This window comes from Terrapene carolina, unplaced genomic scaffold (genome assembly GCF_002925995.2).
Source record: "Terrapene carolina triunguis isolate 2854851 unplaced genomic scaffold, T_m_triunguis-2.0 Scaffold68, whole genome shotgun sequence".
In the NCBI taxonomy this organism is placed as follows: Eukaryota; Metazoa; Chordata; order Testudines; family Emydidae; genus Terrapene; species Terrapene triunguis.
The window spans coordinates 44,260,024-44,281,500 of NW_020664419.1; the positions used below are offsets into that span (position 1 = coordinate 44,260,024).

At 47.0% G+C, this 21,477-nt stretch overlaps 1 protein-coding gene across 1 annotated transcript in view; it reads right to left on the reverse strand.

The window, feature by feature from the left end:
* Positions 1-21,477, reverse strand: part of LOC112103091 — a 94,789-nt gene that overhangs the window by 59,035 nt on the left and 14,277 nt on the right. Inside the window, exon 5 of the mRNA XM_024194692.3 lies at positions 6,669-6,730. Coding sequence (XP_024050460.1) covers positions 6,669-6,730 — 62 coding nt within the window. The remainder of the gene's footprint in view (positions 1-6,668; positions 6,731-21,477) is intronic.

Below are 21,477 nucleotides of genomic sequence, written 5' to 3' on the forward strand. Positions count from 1 at the left end.
CCCCTCTCCTGGAGATAGGCACGTAAGCCTAGGCTGAAGAGAGGCACCTATTTCTGCTTAGTGATCCACACCGGGAAAACCTCCCCTGGAGTTAGGCAGCTTAGAGGCCCAAGTCTTTTCTTGTGAGAATGACTTAAGGTATGTCTACACTACGAAATTAGGTCCATTTTATAGAAGTAGATCTTTAGAAATCTATTTTATACAGTCGATTGTGTACGTCCCCACTAAGCGCATTAAGTCGGCGGAGTGCATCCTCAATACCATGGCTAGCATCGACTCATGGAGCGGTGCACTGTGGGTAGCTATCCCACAGTTCCCATAGTCTCCGCTGCCCATTGGAATTCTGGGTTAAGCTCCCAATGCCTGATGGGGCAAAAACATTGCCGCGGGTGGTTTTGGGTACATGTCGTCAGTCTCACCTCCCTTCATCCCTCAGTGAAAGCAACAGCAGACAATCGTTTCGCGCCTTTTTTCCTGGGTTAGCCGTGCAGACGCCATAGCATGGCAAACATGGAACACCGCTGCTGTTGTGAGCATTGTAAACACCTCACACATTATACTGCAGTATGTGCAGAACCTGGCTAAGAGATGCTAGCACGAAGACGATTGTTAGGAGGACATGGACACAGACATTCCTGAAAGCATGGGCTGTGGCAATTGGGACATCATGGCGGCAGTGGGGCTGGTTGATACAGTGGAACGCCGATTCTGGGCCCGGCAAACAAACACAGACTGGTGGGACCGCATAGTGTTGCGGGTATGGGATGATTCACAGTGGCTGCGAAACTTTTGCATGCGTAAGGCCACTTTCCTTGAACTTTGAGTTGCTTTCCCCTGCCCTGAAGTGCAGGAATAGCAAGATGAGAGCTGCCCTGACAGTTGAGAAGCGAGTGGAGATAGCCCTGTGGAAGCTTGCAACGCCTGACTGCTACCAGTCAGTTGGGAATCAATTTGGAGTGGGCAAACCTACTGTGATCCAAGTAGCCAATGCAATCACTGATGTTCTGTTATCAAGGGTAGTGACTCTGGGAAATGTGCAGGTCATAATGGATGGCTTTGCTGCAATGGGGTTCCCTAACTGTGGTGGGGCAATAGACAGAACACATATCCCTATATTGGCACCGGACCAACTTGCCAACCAGTAAGTAAACTGCAAGGGGTACTTCTCAATGGTGCTGCAAGCACTGGTGGATCACAAGGGACATTTCACCGACAACAACATGGGTGCATGACGCTCGCATCTTTAGGAACTCCAGGCTGTTTGAGCAGCTGCAAGAACAGACTTACTTCCCAGACCAGAAAATTACCATTGGGGATGTTGAAATGCCAATTGTTATCCTTGGGGACCCAGCCTACCCCTTGCTCCCATGGCTCATGAAGCCATACACAGGCAGCCTGGACAGTAGTAAGGAGCAGTTCAACTATAAGCTGAGCAAGTGCAGAATGGTGGTAGAATGTGCCTTTGGATGTTTAAAAGCTCGCTGGCGCAGTTTGCTGACTAGGTTAGACCTCACCGCAATCAACATTCCCATTGTTATTGCTGCTTGCTGTATGCTCCATAATATCGGTGAGAGTAAGGGGGAGACGTTTATGGAGGAGTGGGAGGTTGAGGCAAATCGCCTGGCGGCCAATTTTGAGCAGTCAGACACCAGGGCGATTAGAAGAGCATAGCTAGGTGCGCTGCGCATCAGAGAGGCTTTGAAAACCAGTTTCATGACTGGCCAGGCTACGGTGTGACAGTTGTGTGTGTTTCTCCTTGATGCAAACCCGCCCCCTTTGTTGATTTTAATTCCTTGTAAGCCAACCACCTTCCCCCCTTCGATCACAGCTGGCAAAGGAAATAAAGTAACTATTGTTTTGAAACCATCCATTCTTTCTTTATTAATTAAAAAAAAAATGAGATAACTGAGAAGGTGGCCCGGGTGGGGTGGGGGAGGAGAGAAGGACAAGGCCACATTGCTTATTGTAGCCACACTACAAATCAAAACTATTTGAATGACAGCCTTCTGTTGCTTGGGACATCCTATGGAATGGAGTGGCTGGGTGCCCGGAGCCTCCCCCCCGCATTCTTGGGCATCTGGCTGAGGAGAATATGGAACTCGGGGAGGAGGGCAGGCGGTTATACAGTGGATGCAAGAGGGGGGTGTCTGTGCTCTTATTGGCTTTCCTGCGGCTCCACCAGATGCCTCACCATGTCCATTTGCTCCCCCATTAGCCTCAGCATCGCCTCCTGCCTCTTCTCATCGCGCTCACTTAATGCTTTCCTGGCCTCTGCCACTGAATGCCTCCATGCATTAAGCTGTGCCCTATCAGTGCGGGAGGACAACATGAGCTTGGAAAACATGTCATCGTGAGTGCGGTTTTTTCGCCTTCTAATCTGCGATAACCTGAGGGACGGAGATTATCGGAGGAGCATAGAAGCATTTGCACCTGCGGGGGGGATAAAAAGGGAGAGTAAAATTTAAGATTATACATTTCTGAAAACAAAAGGAAAATGCTTTCACAGTGAATCAAGTAATTCACAGCAGACAGCACATGTGCTTTAGGTACAAGGTCGCATTTTGCCTTTTATATGAGTGCCTGCCGGTATGGTGACACATCACACACGGCTGGGCAACAGAATTCGGTTTCCAGGCAGCCATGGTAAGCCAATTGGTATGTGGGGTTGGCTTCTTATGCCTTCATAACATGTGGGAATGTTTTCAAACTGCAGCGCCCTCCTTTCCCATAGCAAGCAATGCCGGTTGGGTTTCACATTGAAAAGGAGGGGCTGCGGTTTTCAGGTGGATGTGCAGCACACATCTTCCCCCACCCCACCGTGTGGCTATTCTCTGGGATGATCCCTTCACCCCACCCCTCGCTGCATGGCTATTCTCTGGGATGATCCCTTTTAGTCAAACACAAACAGCCCAGCACGAACGGGGTCCTTTTACTGTTCCCTTACAAAAATTCCCCTATTTCAACCAGGTGACAATGAATTATATCACTCTCCTGAGGCTAACACAGAAAGATATAGACCGAATGTTGCTTGAATGCGACCAAAACCCAGAGCCATTCGCTGCCATGCTTTGTGCTGCAATGATTCCGGACAACTTGCTACTGACTTGGCATGGTAAAGTGTCCTACCGTGGAGGACGAAATAAGGCAGCCCTCCTCAGAAACCTTCTGCAAAGGCTTTCAGAGTACCTCCAGGAGAGCTTCATGGAGATGTCCCTGGAGGATTCCCGCTCCATCCCCAGACACGTGAACAGACTTTTCCAGTAGTTGTACTGGCCACGAATGCATACCAATTCTTCAGGGCAAATCAAACATTAAACACTATTGTTTTTAAACCCTGTACTGTAGTTACAAATGTGCACTCACCAGAGGTGTCTTCTCCGCCTTCAGGGTCAGGGATCCCACCTTGGGAGGGTATTGGCTCCAGGGTGATGAAAAGGTCCTGGCTGCTGGGGAGAACGGCTTAACCGCTTGCCTGCTGTGCATTCTCCTCCTCTTCCTCATCCACAAAATCCTCCTGCCTGTTGCGTGAGACTCCTCCCTTGCAGGTGTCCATGGACAGTGGTGGGGTCATGGTAGGGTCCCCCACTAGAATGCCATGCAGCTGATCATAGAAGCAGCATGTATGGGGCTCTGACCCGGAGCGACCATTTGCCTCCTTTGTCTTTTGGTAATCTTGCCTGAGCTCCTTAACTTTCACACAGCACTGCTGTGTGTCCCTGTTGTAGCCTCTGTCCACCATGCCCTGTGCGATTTTGGCATATATATTAGCATTTCTTCTTTTTGATCGGAGTTCGGCCTGCACAGATTCTTCTCCCCATAAAGCAATCAGCTCCAGTGTCTCCCTTTCGGTCCATGCTGGAGCTCGTTTGCAATTCTGGGGGGACTGCATGGTCACCTGTGCTGCTGAGCTTGCCATGCTGACCAAACAGGAAATGAAATTCAAAATTTCCCGGGGCTTTTCCTGTGTACCTGGCTAGTACATCGGAGTTCAAAGTGCTGTCCAGAGTGGTCACACTGGAGCACTCTGGGATAGCTCCCAGAGGCCAATACTGTCGAATTGCGTCTGCACTACCCCAAATTTGACCCAGCAAGGTCGCTTTTAGCGCTACTCCCCTCGCCGGGGAGGAGTACATAAGTCGATTTTAAGAGCCCTTTAGGTCGACAGAACGGGGTTGGTTGTGTAGACGCATTCATTTTAAAATCGACCTAACGCGGTTAAATTCGACCTAGCCCCGTAGTGTAGACCAGGGCTTAGTTGCTGTTCTCTCTCCACACAAAATGGTCAGAGAAATATATGATGATAGTTGTGCTGCCTTTGCCCCACACTTTATAACTTTTATCCAAGTGGTTAGAACGCTCATCTAGGATGGGGGAGACCCAGGTTCAATTTTCCCCTCCACCTGAAGGGTGGGGGGGGTATTTAAACAGGGTTCTTCCACATCACCCCAAAACATGTTCTTAACCACTGAGCTGGGGATATTCTGATGACACAAAATTATTAAAGATAGTTAAGACCCAGGCAGACTGAAAAGAGCTACAAAAGGATCTCTCAAAACTGGGTGACTGAGCAACAAAATGGCTGATGAAATTTAATGTTGATAAATGCAAAGTAATGCACACGGGAAAGCATAATCCCAACAATACATATAAAATGATGTGGTCTAAATTAGCTGCTACCACTCAAGAAAGAGAACTTAGAGTCATTGTGGATAGTTCTCTGAAAACATCCACTTAATGTGCAGCGTTAGTCAAAAAAGCGAACAGAATGCTGGGAATAATTAAGAAAGGGATAGATAATAGGGCAGAAAATATCATGTTGCCTCTAAATAAATCCATGGTATGCCCACATCTTGAATACTGTGTGCAGATGTGGTCGTCCCATCTCAAAAAAGATATATTGGAATTGGAAAAGGTTCAGAAAAGGGCAACAAAAATGATTAGGGGTATGAAAAGGCTTCCGTATGAAGAGAGATTAATAAGATTGGGACTTTTCAGCTTGGAAAAGAAACAGCTAAGGGGAGATATGATTGAGGTCTATAAAATCATGACTGGTGTAGAGAAAGTAGATAAGGAAATGTTGTTTACTACTTCTCAAAACACAAGAATTAGGGATCACCAAATGAAATTAATAGGCAGCAGGTTTAAAACAAATAAAAGGAAGTATTTTTTCACACAATGCACAGTCAACCTGTGGAACTCCTTGCCAGAGGATGTTGTGACGTCCAAGACCATAACAGGGTTAAAAAAAGAACTAGATATATAAGAAATTCATGGAGGATAGGTCCATCAATGGCTATTAGCCAGGATGGGCAGGAATGGTGTCCCTAGCCTCTGTTTGCCAGAAGCTGGGAATGAGCGACAGGGGATGGATCACTTGATGATTACCTGTTCTGTTCATTCCCTCTGGGGACACCTGGCACTGGCCACTGTTGGAAGACAGGATACTGGGCTAGATGGACCTTTGGTCTGACCCAGTAGGGCCATTCTTATGTTCTTATGATGTGGGGCTCCTTCAATCTATCCTGTTGAAACTGTTCCACTTTTGATAAATACTTAACCATTGCAACATGGGAATGGCCAGTCCCGCTGACAGGGGGCGGGAAATGGGGCAACTGCCCAGGGGCCCGGGCCCTTTTAAATTGTCCAGGCAGGCCGCAGGGTTCATATGCATGTGACCATGCTGGCCAATCGCGCCGGCCTGTGGGTCCCCACAAAAGCTCGGGGTCTGGAGCGGTCGCGCATGCCTGGGAGTGACGGGCAGTCCCAGAAGTGACGGATTCGTCACTTCTGCCCTGGGCGCTGCCCCTCCCTAGGGTCGGCTCTGGCCCTGGTCCTAGAATTGCTGTCAGCGGGCCTGGGAATGGCCTGTAGGTCTTCCACCTCCAAGCTGGGTGCCCTGACCACCAAGCTATAGAGTTTCTCTCTTTTTCAATGATGATTTAAGTATTTATCCAAAGTGGAACAGCTTCAGCAAGAGACACTGAGGTAGCCTCAAATCAGAACACCACATAGCTCGGTGGTTAGGATATTTTCCTGAGAGATGTGGGAGACCCCTATTCAAATCCCTTCTCTCCCTGAGGCACACACACGCACATATATGCACACACAACATTTTGAATGGGATCTGATCCAGTAAGCAGCCACTGAGTACATCTACCAGATTGGGCTCCACAGGTGACACAGGCAGAGGGGTGTCTATTTTCCCCTGGTTTCTGGATCACACTGTGGCTTCACAGGAGACCAGTATCCAGATGCCTAGAGGGAGGCAGCAGTGCACATGCCCAGAAGCAGAAACATAGACACCTAGGGAACTCTTACCCAGAAAATTTAAGCACCGAGTTTAGATGCCTACAGGGCTAGGTGGCAGCTGAGTGGAGGTTTTGTGGATCTCAGTGAAACCTAAAACAGGCACTTGATGGCCTAAATCTTGGGTTTAGGCACCAAAATATCTTTGTTAATCAGGCTTTACAGACTAAGAGACAAGCTATAACAAGTGGATGAGACAAGCAAGTCAGCACAAAGTCTCAAGGGGAAAAATGAGGTAACAGGAATAGGATATGTTGGTACAGACTAACTTTGTGCACAGTTCCCAGAAAAGAGTAAAATTACATATGAATAAAACCACGTACAATGTGTATCAGGGACCAGTTCATGTCACTATTACTTACCGGGTTCAAAGGGTCTAACTCGACGGCCTTGTTAGCATCATCTATTGCTTCTTTCAAATGACCTAAAAAACGCAGAAAAAAAAGAGCACAAAATAAAAGTTTAATCATTTTTCTATGATCAGATATATTTCATAAAGAAACCAAAGCATTAAATGCAATAGCACCATTATATAGTACTGATACTGTTGATTATGACATCTTCTAGACAGGATCCTCTGGAATCACTCTTCTTCTTCTATGCCCTTCCAAAGACCCTGCATTGCTCTGACCTTGCCTTAGATGAAAAAGCTTGGTGTGGTGGCTCCTTCAATCACCTGCCCAAAGCTACTCCTGTGGTTGGCCAGACATATTCAGAGGACAGTGATATGAGACACTTATGCCTCCACAAGGGCTGAGAACACTGTGTCCACATTACATTTCTTGTCCTTGCCCACTAGAGTACTCAATGGTGAACTCAGTCAGCACACAAACTCAGACTCCCTGTGGGCAACTACAGTACAATACCATGAAGCTGTCATGCTGGCCTTGAGGCCACCATTTGTGAAATGATGTGGAGACACACTAGATTCTATTATATATGGGAAATGGTGATTATTCAGTAATTAAAACTAAAATAACTGCCAGGAAAACTTTTCTAAAGTCTCTGGCTTTTAATGATAGTTTGGTGAGTAATATTTCTCTCAGTATTGAGCAGAGATGCAGCCTATTTATTTTTAAAAGTGTAACTGGGATATCAACTAAAATTATGATCCACATAATCAAATGGACACATGAAAGGTAGTGTCGTATAGCTGTTAGAGCACTGAATTGGGAACCATAACTCCTGGGTTCTATTAGAAACTCTGCAAGTGTCTCACATTTTTACCCAGTAAGCTGCACAAAACCCGTGTGAGATAGGTAAGAAAAACAAACCACATGAGAATAAGAGGCTCATGTGGGCATAAATCCTTATATATGGGTACATCCTGGGTGCAAACAAGAAATGCATATGTTGACAATTTTCAAACGGGCTGGTTGGGCATTCAGAACATGTGCATGTTGAAGGATGGGCGCTTACAAAGGAGTGAGCACAGTCAGAGATGCCCATTTTCAGAAATGTGTGGGGTCAACAACTAAAGTTGTAATTCCACTATCTGGAGCAGTGATAGGCTGTATATTCTAGAGGAACAACCAGTAGAGGGGGACATAACCCACACTCTGCCAGTGTATTACATAGACACAGGTGGAGAAGGTCTCTACTCAGCCATCCACTGTCTGCTGGATTACCCACTCTTGTTCAAAATAGGCAACTGCTGAGAACAAGGGGTTGTATGAGAAGGGTGACAGGGTTTGTGGTGAGAAAGAGTATTAGGCAGAGTTTAGGAGGCTGTTGCAGGGAACAGCAGACAGGGCTTGGGAGATGCACTGAAGAAAAAAATAAAAATATATATAAAAGAGTTAAATGATGCTTAATATTGCTTTGGTATAGTACAATCAAACATTTTTGCATCAATCCTGAGGAATTTAAAGCTTTTCCATTAACATTTCTCCAATGCATCCTTATGAACAAGGGCTGTCTGCCTTCAGAAACAAAGAGAACACATTAAAAACAGGGCTTTGGAGTGGAGCCCAGAGCTGGAGCAGTGGAGCTGCAGGTTTTTGCCTGGAGCTGGAGTGGAGCTCCAAAGTGAGCACAGCTCCAAAGCCCTGATTATAAAGTAATGAATTCGTTTTGAAGGCATAAGCTTGGCTTCAGAACTCATCTTCACAGCTATGACCTTCTCTGTTACAGAAAGAGATTAAAGAGAAGTGGTCTAACAAACCAATTCACTTCTATTTAACTGAACAAACCCCTTTTTTAAAAAAAGGAAAAAAATCAGGTATGCATCAGTTTACCAATACTAAACTAAAGATACAATCCCTCCCCCCATAGTCCTCTATTATTTACCCTAAATTTTCATCAGACACCAAGTGTTAATCTGGATGTCACTCCATTTTTGCAAATCTTCAGCTGGGTGTTTTTAAGGCAAAATTAATAAAAATAACTACCATGTGTTTTGAGAGCTGAAATAACACTGCTTATCAGTGTTTTAAAAGCCAAATCCCAGCATATAGAGTACTAAATTCATTCAGAGATCGAGTACAACATTTCGGAGGAAGATTAGACCATTTGTGATATTTAAGAATTATACTGAATGTACTAGGACAGGAGTCGGCAAGCAGCCCATCAGGGTAATCGGCTGGCAGGCCGCAAGACATTTGTTTACATTGACAGTCTGCAGGCATGGCCCTCCCGCAGCTCCCAGTGGCTGCGGTTTGCCGTTCCCGCAGCTCCCATTGGCGGGGAACGGCGAACCGCGGCCACTGGGAGCTGCGGGGGGCCATGCCTGCGGATGGTCAACATAAACAAAATGTCTCATGGCCCGCCAGCGGCTTACCCTGATGGGCCATGTGCCGAAGGTTGCCGATCCCTGTATTAGGATGTCAAACTCTAAATTAAAGAAGTGCTTAGATAAGTTTTTAAAAGGTAAGGCCTTAAGTACTAGCAAGTTGCATCCTAATAACATAAGGTTTTCTATATTCTCCAGGAGCTATCTGTACCTCTGATCATATTAGACAGCCTAAACAATGCTAAATGGCATCTCACATTATACGATGAGCAGAGTTTCAAAGAAACATTGCAAATGGGAAAAGATTTTGAGTTTGATAGAATTTTGTTTTCACCACTCTTCAGCAGGAGCTACCTGTGGCAAACTGGTCTCTAATACGTATAAAGAAAATTCCCTTTACACTGAATTTCACTAGATGGAAGATAGGAAACTATCCATAGCTTCTCTTAGGCCTGGTCTACACTAGGCTTTTATGTCGAATTTAGCGCAGTTATATCGAATTAACCCTGCACCCGTCCACACCACGAAGCCATTTAGTTCGACATAGAGCTCTCTTTAAATCGATTTCTGTAATCCTCCCCAACGAGAGGAGTAGCGCTAAATTCGAAATGGCCATATCAAATTAGGCTAGGTGTGAATGGAAATCGACGCTAATAGCTCCGGGAGCTATCCCACAGTGCACCACTCTGTTGACGCTCTGGACAGCAGTCCGAGCTCGGATGCTCTGACCAGCCACACCCCGGGAAAATTTGAATTCATTTTCCTGTCTGGGCAGTTTGAATCTCAGTTCCTGTTTGGACATCGAGGTGAGCTCAGCAGCAGTGGCAACGATGCAGAGCTCTCCAGCAGAGATGGCCGTGCAATCTAATAGAAAGAGGGCCCCAGCATGGACTGATCGGGAAGTCTTGGATCTCATCGCTGTGTGGGGCGATGAGTCCATGCTTTCAGAGCTGCGCTCCAAAAGAAGGAATGCTAAGATCTACGAGAAGATCTCTAAAGCCATGGCAGAGAGAGGCTACAGCCGGGATGCAACGCAGTGCCGCGTGAAAATCAAGGAGCTGAGACAAGGCTACCAAAAAACCAAAGAGGCTAACGGACGCTCCGGATCCCAGCCCCACACATCCCGTTTCTACCAGGCACTGCATTCCATCCTGGGTGCGGCCGCCACCACTACCCCACCCGTGACCGTGGACTCTGAGGATGGGATATTGTCCGCAGCCGGTTCCTCGTCGGACATGTTAGCGGACGGGGAAGATGAAGAAGGAGATGAGGAGGACGAGGCAGTCGACAGCGCTGGCACCGCTGATTTCCCCGACAGCCAGGAGCTCTTCATCACCCTTACCGAGATCCCGTACCAACCGTCCCCATCCCTTACCCCGGACACAGAATCAGGGGAAGGATCAGGCAGTAAGTGCTGTAAACATGTAAACATTTATTTTGAACAGAACGGGAATATTCATACTATTAAGAATGTGTTTTTATCAAAGTGCTGTAAACAAGTTAAAAATTATCTGCTACAAAACTGGAATATTTACAATGGTAACAAAGGGTTTCTCATGATTTGTCTGCCTTAGGCTCTTCACAATTTAGTCCCAAGTATTTTAAAAAAATTTTACAATGTCCGGTACTTCATGATTCTGCGGCCCAAGACGCTCCACTCTATAGTCCCAGTGCACCTAGGCGAAAATCCGGTCAATATGGCCGGGGATTGATGAGAAATCCTCGTAGGAGAACTCCTCGTAGGTCTCGTGGAGGTAGATTTCCAGCCTGTTTATCAGGTTCCGGGGTAGGGCGATCTTACTGGGCCCTCCGTGGTAGCACACGTGTCCCCACCACGCCACAATCAAGTACTCCGGGATCATGGCTCGACATAGCATGGCGGCATACGGCCCCGGTTTCTGCATGCTTTCCCTCAGCATGCGTTCCTTCTGGGTGTCCGAGATCCTCAGGAGGGTGATGTCGCTCATGACGCCCTGCTTTGAATTAGGGAGGGGAATGTTAGTATTGGGACTGCTTTACAGCCACGCGGTGGAGGGAGAGGGGCAGCATACAGGGATCTTTCCCTGGGACAGCCGCGAGGGGGTGGGACAGGGGCAGAGTTGATGCTGTCCTGATTGCTGGCAGCAGAGACTGGCATTGCTTTCAATGTGAAAGGAGGCCAGTGCTACAATAGAGTTTTAAGCAGCCACAAGTCTACGGCTTACTATGATTGCCCGCTCCAGAAGTTCAGGTCTCCAGCCACGCTTCTCAGATCACTCCAAGACCACCGCAAGTCCACAGGCACTGAAGGCGAGGGCCGAAAATTCGACCTTGTCCTGAGTGCGCATGTGAGAGGTGCAGTGCATGGTCTTGTTCACAGAGAAAGACTAGGTTCTTTGTGTACAATTTCATTTATCTGTCTCAGGAATTCACTCCCTTTTTACAATTCACACAGACACATCTGCGACTGTCTCCCAACCCAGCCTGTCAGCACACTCCCAGAGGCTAGCGCAGATTAGTCGGAGGAAGAAGAAGACGCATGAAGACATGTTCTCAGAACTAATGGGCTGCTCCCGAGCCCAGGCAGCCCAGCAGACACAGTGGAGGGAGAACTTGTCACAAATGCACCGAGCAGTCATGGAACGGGAGGAGAGGTGGCGTCAGGAGGACCAACAGGCTACTGAAAAGCTGCTTGGACTAATGAGGGAGCAAACGGACACGCTCCGGCGCCTTGTGGAGGTTCTGCAAGACCGGAGGCAGGAGGACAGAGCCCCGCTGCAGTCTATCTGTAACCGCCCTCACCCGCCACCAAGTCCCACACCACCCTCACCCAAAGTCCAAAGGAGGAGGGGCGGCAAGGGCCGTTAAAACTTTCAGTCAACCCCTGCAGACTGCTCTAGCACTAGAAGGCTGACATTCCACAAAATTTGATAAGTCCTTTCCTACCCACCTCACACAAGCCCCCGTCCAAGTTTCACCCCCCACGTTTCATGTGTGGTTCACAATAAAATTTTTGTTTCTGTTCATTACTGTTTCAGTCAGGTTCTTTTGAGGGAGAGTCTGTCTGGAGGGGGGGAAGGGGCTTGGTAATTGGACAGGACAGTGACCTTTAGCAGGGTACAGAGGCGGTGTCAGGTCCAGCATCAGGACACATACACAGTGCAGTCACTGGTTACCCTGGTCAGTCTGGGAGGTGGTTTTCATGTTCTGGGGGGGGGGGGTTGCTCAGTGACTTTGTGGCGGGGGAGGGCAGTTACAGATCTTATGCAGCGGTCCTTATCCTGGCTCACAGATCCACGCAGCAGGGGATATGTAACCCTACCCCCCCTGCCAGAAAGTCACATAGCCGACACATACACGCAGTCCCCCCCAGGAGTGCTGGCAGGCTCCATTGAAATAACCAGTGCACCAGTGCGGAGCCTGTCATTCCGGGAGTTTAGAAGCATCATTTGCATCAGAACACTAAACCCGCCCCCCGCCACAGTCTGCGTCCCCGGTTTAAAACATTCCCGCGAAAACAGCAATACAGACAACGGTGTTCATTAACAAAATAGAAATGATTTTATTTTTTGGGAAGGTGAAGGGGGTATGTAACTAGAGAGTATAGTCAAAATGAACTGGGTAAAGAAACGGGGGCAGGTTCAGCTTTTCTGTCCACAAACTGAAAAGTCACAGGTTGCCCTGCTCACTCAGGAACCTAGCTTTCAAAGCCTCCCGGATGCACAGGGCGTCCCGCTGGGATCTTCTAATCGCCCGACTGTCTGGCTGGACGTAATCAGCAGCCAGGCTATTTGCCTCTAGCTCCCACCCCGCCATAAAGGTCTCCCCCTTGCTCTCACACAGATTGTGGAGCACACAGCAAGCTGCTATAACAATGGGGATATTGGTTTCACTGAGATCACAGCGAGTGAGTAAGCTTCTCCATCTCCCTTTGAGACGGCCAAAAGCACACTCCACCACCATTCTGCACTTGCTCAGCCGGTAGTTGAACAGTTCTTTTTCTGTGTCCAGGGCGCCAGTATAGGGCTTCATGAGCCAGGGCATTAGCGGGAAGGCTGGGTCCCCGAGGATGACTGTAGGCATCTCCACATCCCCAAGAGTTATTTTGTGGTCTGGGAAGTAAATACCTTCCTGCAGCCGTCTAAACAGACCAGAGTTCCTGAAGACGCGAGCGTCATGAACCTTGCCCGGCCATCCGACGTAGATGTTTGTAAAACGTCCCCGATGGTCCACCAGTGCTTGCAGCACCATTGAAAAGTAGCCCTTTCTATTGATGTACTGGCTGGCCTGGTGGTCCGGTCCCAGGATAGGGATGTGAGTCCCATCGATAGCCCCACCGCAGTTTGGGAATCCCATCGCGGCAAAGCCATCTATGATGACCTGCGCGTTTCCCAGGGTCACTACCTTTGAGAGCAGTACCTTGACGATTGCGTTGGCTACTTGCATGACAACAACCCCCACGGTAGATTTGCCCACACCAAAGTGGTTCGCGACTGACAGGTAGCTGTCCGGCGTTGCAAGCTTCCAGAGGGCTATGGCCACTCGCTTCTCAACTGTGAGGGCTGCTCTCATCCTGGTATTCTGGCGCTTCAGGGCAGGGGACAGCAACTCACAAAGTTCGAGGAAAGTCCCCTTCTGCATGCGAAAGTTTCGCAGCCACTGGGATTCATCCCAGACCTGAAGCACTATACGGTCCCACCAGTCCGTGCTTGATTCCCGGGCCCAGAATCGCCGTTCCACAATATCCACATGACCCATTGCCACCATGATGTCCTGGGCGCTGGGGCTCGTGGTTTCTGACAGCTCTGTGCTACTCTCCGACTTCAGGCCATCACGGCGGTGTCGTAGCCTCCTCGCCTGATTACTCTGCATCTGCCTCAGGGTAAGGTGTATGATAAGCTGCGAGGTGTTGAGAACGGCCACAAGTGCAGCGATGGTCGCAGCGTGATCCATGATCGCAGTGCTGTGGCGTCCGCGCTCTCACTGACCAGAAAAGTGCGCGAACTGATTTCCCGCCGGCGCTTTCATGGAGGGAGGGAGGGAGGGCGTTAGTGACGGACGGATGACGACACATTTTTTTACCCAGAAGGCATTGGCGGCTCGACCCAGAATTCCGATGGGCAGCGGGGACTGCGGGAACTGTGGGATAGCTGCCCACAGTGCACCGCTTCCAATATCGACGCTCGCCCCGTTAGTGTGGACTCACAAAGTCGAATTACTCTCCTTGGTGTGGACACACACGTTCGACTTTGCAATATCGATTACACATATTCGATTTAAGTAACATCGAACTACCCTCGTAGTGTAGACATACCCTTAGTAACTCCACATGCTTTTAGAATCTACTCTGACTTCCTTTAGAGGTTGCTAATTAACTTGTTTCTCTGCTCTCTGTTTCTATTGCATGCTGTCCATTCTTGGCTTTTCTGTGCATGTTTTCCTTCAACCAATGTCAAGGTGGCAGATATTGCAGCATCACACGACATCATCATCATCAAGGCAAATCCCAAAGGGGGACAGCCTTCTTGCAGATGGAGCACACCCAGATCGATCTCTAGCTTGGTTCTTCAGACAGTCTGGCTGGATGTTCAGACTGTCTGTCACTGGCAATCTTATCACACTACCGAAGCTTTTGGTGACCCTGTGATCACCCACCATGTAGCAGAATTCTTTGGTAAACACTTCACAATTCGCTGGTCTTCCATCCTAATAATATGTCCATATCAAGAAACTGCCAAAATTGAACCAGTGCTGATGGGGGTGGTTTCTGGGTTTGGCTATGAATATCCTTACTGCTGATCTTGTCCTGCCACTTAAGTGGAGCAGCTGACAAAGATGACAAAAATAAAAAAACATAAATCCACCATTCGCCACCCTTCCTCAGTGTTTACACTTTATTGCCTTACAATAAAGTTGGTAAAACCATAGTTCTATACATCTGCAGCTTTGCAGTAAGCTTCATGTCCCAGTGCCTCCACAGGAGCTACCAAAGGGTTCAGAATATGTTGGTGGCTCCTGCTATACCAGCACCAATGTCCATCATGAGCTATCCCAGAACTAAATAAAAATGCCTTGGACATCTAGCATGCAGGAAACTGTATATCCTTGTCCTACTTCAATGTGGCTAAACCAGTCTGAAATGGAATCTAAAACCTAGATTTTGATTACTCTGATACCAATGTGAAAGTGTAATAGAAGTGCATGTGTATATATAGGCAATCATTTGGGTATCACCCCCGAGGTCGGCTGTCAATGCTCAAACTGCAGGTCTCACAACAGAAATACAGGCTTGACAGGCTCCAACACAAGAATTATAAAGACAAGCTTCTGTGAGGCTCCACTATGTTAGGGTCTGTGGAATGCTAGGAACTTCTGAACAAAAGATAGCAAAAGCCTGTTCATAGTCCTGAAAATATCTAAGCATATTGAAAGTAGAATTCTACTGGGTCACCACATCTTGAATCAGGTGAGTAACAGCCAGTTTTAATTCATATTGGATAAAAACTTGGACACATCAAGCTCTGCAGTGCAGGTAGGAGATAATAGAAGAGGCATATGAGAAATGGATAAACAACTTCCTATTGAGCTTAAGTTCCCCATGGATGGCTATTTAATACTGCATCCTCGAGCTGGGTGATAAAAAAAAAAATTGATGGTTGTTTTTTAAAAAAATATTCTTTTAAATTTAAATACAGGGATTTTTTTTAAATAAACCTATTTAAAATTAAATTTGAAATAGGTTGTCAATGTCAAGGGCTAAACTTATTGCAATCTATTAAAAGCACTTAATTTAAGAACATAAGAATGGCCATACTGGGTCTGACCAAAGGTCCATCTAGCCAAGTATCCTGTCTTCCAACAGTGGCCAGTGCCAGGTGCCCCCAGCGGGAATGAACAGAACAGGTAATCATCAAGTGATCCATCCTCTGTCACTCATTCCCAGCTTCTGGCAAACAGAGGCTAGGGACACCATCCCTGTCCATCCTGGCTAATAGCCATTGATGGACCTATCCTCCATGAACTAATCTAGTCCTTTTTTTAACCCTGTTATAGTCTTGGCCTTCACAACATCCTCTGGCAAGGAGTTCCACAGATTGACTGTGCATAGTGTGAAAAAATACTTCTTTTTGTTTGTTTTAAATCTGCTGCCTGTTAATTTCATTTGGTGACCCTCTAGTTCTTGTATTATGAGGAGTAAATAACACTTCCTTATTTGGTTTCTCCACACCAGTCATGATTTCATAGACTTCAATCATATCCTCCCTTAGTTGTCTCTTTTCCAAGCTGAAAAGTCCCAATCTTATTAATCTCTCCTCAGATGGCAGCCGTTCCATACTCCTAATAATCTTTGTTGCCCTTTTCTGAACCTTTCTCAATTCCACTATATCTTTTTTGAGATGGGGCGACCACATCTGCATGCAGTATTCAAGATGTGAGCGTACCATGGATTTATATAGTGGCAATATGATACTTTCTGTCTTATTATCTATCCCTTTCTTAATTATTCCCAACATTCTGTTTGCTTTTTTGACTGCCGCTGCACATTGAGTGGATGTTTTCAGAGAACTATCCACAATGACTCCAAGATCTCTTTCTTGACTGGTAACAGCTAATTTAGACCCCATCATGAATAGTTGTTATTATGTTTTCCAATGGGCATTACTTTGCATTTATCAACACTGAATTTCATCTGCCATTTTGTTGCCCAGTCACCCAGTTTTGAGAGATCCTTTTGCAGCTCTTCACAATCTGCCTCGAGTAGTTTTGTATCATCTGCAAATTTTGCCACCTCACTGTTCACCCCTTTTTCCAGATAATTTATGAATTGAATAGGACTAGGCCCAGTACAGACTCATGGGGGACACCACTATTTACCTCTCTCCATTCTGAAAATTCACCATTTATTCCTACCTTTGGTTTCCTATCTTTTAACCAGTTACCAATCCATAAGAGGACCTTCCCTGTTATGCCAGGACAGCTTACCTTGCTTAAGAGCCTTTGGTGAGGGACCTTGTCAAAGGCTTTCTGAAAATCTAAGTACACTATATCCACTGGATCCCCCTTGTCCACATGCTTTTTGACCCCCCCTTCAAAGAATTCTAGTAGATTGGTGAGGTCTGATTTCCCTTTACAAAAACCATGCTGACTCTTCCCCAACAAATTATGTTCATCTATGTGTCTTTCAATTTGTTCTTTACTATAGTTTCAACCAGTTTGCTCGGTACTGAAATCAGGCTTACTGACCTGTAATTGCTGGGATCACCTCTGGAGCCCTTTTTAAAAATTGGTGTCACATTAGCTATCCTCCAGTCATTTGGTATAGAAGTTGATTTAAATGATAGGTTACAGACTATAGTTAGTAATTCTGCAATTTCACATTTGAATACCTGGTGACTTATTACTGTTTAGTTTATCAATTTGTTCCAAAACCACCTCTAATGTCACCTCAATCTGGGACAGTTCCTCAGATTTGTCAACTAAAAAGAATGGCTCAGATTTGGGAATCTCCCTCACATTCTTAGCCGTAAGGACCGATGCAAAGATTCATTTAGTTTCTCCGCAATGGCCTTATCATCCTTGAGTGCTCCTTTAGCATCTCAATCGTCCAGTGGCCCCACTGGTTGTTTAGCAGGCTTCCAAACATTTTTTGTTATTACTTTTTGAGTTTTTGGCTAGCTGTTCTTCAAATTCTTCTTTGGCCTTCCAAATTATATTTTTACACTTATTTGCCAGACTTTATGCTCCTTTCTATTTTCCTCAATAGGATTTAACTTCCACTTTTTAAAGGATGCCTTTTTGCCTCTCACTGCTTCTTTTACTTTGTTGTTTAGCCACAGTGGCACTTTTTTGGTTCTCTTACTATGTTTTTTAATTTGGGGTATACATTTAAGTTGAACCTCTATTATGGTGTCTTTAAAAAGTTTTCAAGCAACCTGCAGGGATTTCACTTTTGGCGCTGTACCTTTTAATTTCTGTTTAACTAACCTCCTCATTTGTGTATAGTTCCCCTTTCTGAAATTAAATGCTACAGTGTTGGGCTGCTGCGGTGTTTTCCCCACCACAGGGATGTTAAATTTAGTTATATTATGGTCACTATTACCAAGCGGTCCAGCTATAGTCACAGGACTAGATCCTGTGCTCCACTTAGGACTAAATCAAGAATTGCCTCTCCTCTTGTGGGTTCCAGGACTAGCTGCTCCAAGAAGCAGTCCTTTAAGGTGTCACGAAACTTTATCTCTGCATCCCATCCTGAGGTAACGTACCCAGTCAATATGAAGATAGTAATAATGGGGGATTTTAACTGAGTTCTTTATTTTAGTAGCCTCTCTAATCTTCCTGAGCATTTCACAGTCACTATCACTATCCTGGTCAGGTGGTCAGTAATATATCCCTACTGCTATATTCTTATTTTTAGAGCATGGAATTACCATACATAGAGATTCTATGGTACAATTTAAATACAAAAAATAACATGAAGCAGTACACACTTGCTGCCAAAGTTTTAAAGAAAGTCAAACCACTGAACTGGTGGAAATCATTGGTTAAGAACCTGGACCCAGAGTTCGTTTAACTGCTAAATCAGCTTTTGACTGCAGCAGCCTCTTCTGCAGGAGCAAAGAGAATATTTTCTTCATTTCAGTTTATTCATCTAGAACAAACTAGTAATTGATCTGAACTAAGTTAAGAAACCAATTGGCAATTGAAAAAGCAGGAAAGCTTGTTTTCCTTTCCAGTCTATGGGTACGTCTACACTACGGGATTAATCCGAATTTATATAATTCGAATTTGGGAAACAGATTGTATACATTCGAATGTATGCGGCCACACTAAGCACATTAATTCGGCGGTGTGCGTCCATGTACCGGGGCTAGCGTCGATTTCTGGAGCGTTGCACTGTGGGTAGCTATCCCATAGCTATACCATAGTTCCCGCAGTCTCCCCTGCCCACTGGAATTCTGGGTTGAGATCCCAGTGCCTGATGGGACAAAAAACATTGTCGCAGGTGGTTCTGGGTACAGCCTCACCCCTCCCTGCATGAAAGCAACGGACGGCAGACAACCATTTCGCACCTTTTTTCCTGGGTGAACACTGCAGACTCCATACCACGGCAAGCATGGAGCCCGCTCAGCTCCAGACAGCAGTCATGAACATTGTAAACACCTCGCGCATTCTCGTGGAGTTTATGCTGAACCAGGACCAGAAAAACGAGGCGAGGAGGCGGCGGCGGCGCGAGCGCAGCGACAAGCGTGATGAGGACATGGACATGGACACGGACACAGAATTCTCTCAAACCGCGGGCCCCGGTGCTTTGGAGATCATGTTGTTAATGGGGCAGGTTCTATCCATGGAACGCCGATTCTGGGCAAGGGAAACAAGCACAGACTGGTGGGACCGCATAGTGTTGCAGGTGTGGGATGATTCCCAGTGGCTGCGGAACTTTCGCATGCGTAAGGGCACTTTCATGGAACTTTGTGACTTGCTGTCCCCTGCCCTGAAACGCCAGAATACCAAGATGAGAGCAGCCCTCACAGTTGAGAAGCGAGTGGCGATAGCCCTGTGGAAGTTTGCAACGCCAGACAGCTACCGGTCAGTCGGGAATCAATTTGGAGTGGGCAAATCTACTGTGGGGGCTGCTGTGATGCAAGTAGCCAAAGCAATCATTGAGGTGCTGCTACGAAAGGTAGTGACTCTGGGAAATGTGCAGGTCATAGTGGATGGCTTTGCTGCAATGGGATTCCCTAACTGTGGTGGGGCGATAGATGGAACCCATATCCCTATCTTGGCACCGGAGCACCAGGGTAGCCAGTACATAAACCGCAAGGGGTACTTTTCAATGGTGCTGCAAGCACTTGTGGATCACAAGGGACGTTTCACCAACATCAACGCGGGCTGGCCGGGAAGGGTTCATGATGCTCGCGTCTTCAGGAACACTATTCTGTTTAAAGGGCTGCAGCAAGGGACTTACTTCCCGGACCAGAAAATAACCGTTGGGGATGTTGAAATGCCAATAGTTATTCTTGGGGACCCAGCCTACCCCTTAATGCCATGGCTCATGAAGCCATACACAGGCAGCCTGGACAGGAGTCAGGAGCTGTTTAACTACAGCTGAGCAAGTGCAGAATGGTGGTAGAATGTGTATTTGGCCATTTAAAAGGTTGCTGGCGATCGCTACTGACTCGCTCTGACCTCAGCCAAAGAAATCTCCCCGTTGTTATTTCTGTTTGCTGTGTGCTCCACAATCTCTGTGAAAGTAAGGGGGAGACCTTTATGGCAGGGTGGGAGGCTGAGGCAAATCGCCTGGCTGCTGATTACGCGCAGCCAGACACCAGGGCGATTAGAAGAGCACACCAGGAAGCAGTGTGCATCAGAGAAGCTTTGAAAACCAGTTTCATGACTGGCCAAGCTACAGTGTGAAATTTCTGTTTGTTTCTCCTTCATGAAAACCCACCCCCTTTATTGACTCATTCTCTGTAAGGAACCCACCCTCCCCCTTCCCCCAGCTTGCTTTCAAACCAAATAAAGTCACTATCGTTTAAAAATCATTTATTCTTTATTCATAGATTATAAAAAGAGGGAGGGAACCCGGGTGGGGTTTGGGAGGAGGGAAGGAAAAGGCCATTAAAAATGGTTAAAAAAATGACAGCCTTTTGCTTGGGCTGTCCACTGGGGTGGAATGGGAAGGTGTACGGAGCCTCCCCCCCCTCCCCCCCGCGTTCTTACACGTCTGGGTGAGGAGGCTATGGAACATGGGGAGGGGGGAGGGGGGTTATACAGGGGCTGTAGCGGCACTCTGTCATCCTGCTGCCGTTCCTGAAGCTCCACCAGACGCCGGAGCATGTCTGTTTGCTCACGCAGCAGCCCCAGCATTGCATCCTGCCTCCTCTGATCTTCCTGCCGCCACCTCTCATTTCGAGCGTCTCTCCTCTCCTCACGTTGGTCCCTCCTGTCCTCACGTTGGTCCCTCCTGTCCTCACGTTGGTCCCTCCTGTCCTCACGTTCACTGGCTTCTTTCCTATACTTTGAAACCGTGTCCTTCCACTCATTCAGATGAGCTCTGTCACTGCGGGTGGATTCCATGATTTCTGCGAACATGTCGTCTCGCGTCTTCTTTTTCCGACGCCTTATCTGTGATAGCCTTCGGGATGGAGGAGGGAGGCTTGAAGAATTTGCAGCTGCTGGAGGGAGGGAAAAAAGGAGAGAATTTTTTAAAAAGATACATTTTGCAGAACAATGCTTATACTCTTTCACGGTGACCAACACTATTCACATTACATAGCACATGTGATTTCTGTGCAAGGTCGCATTTTGCCTCTTAATATTGAGTGCCTGTGGCTTTGCTGCTAGAGATCACAGACGCAGGTCCGGGCAACAGAATTCGGCTTGCATGCAGCCATGGTAAGCCATTGTCTTTCGGCTTCTGCGCCCTCCTTTCCCACATACCAAGCAAAGCCCGTTGAGTG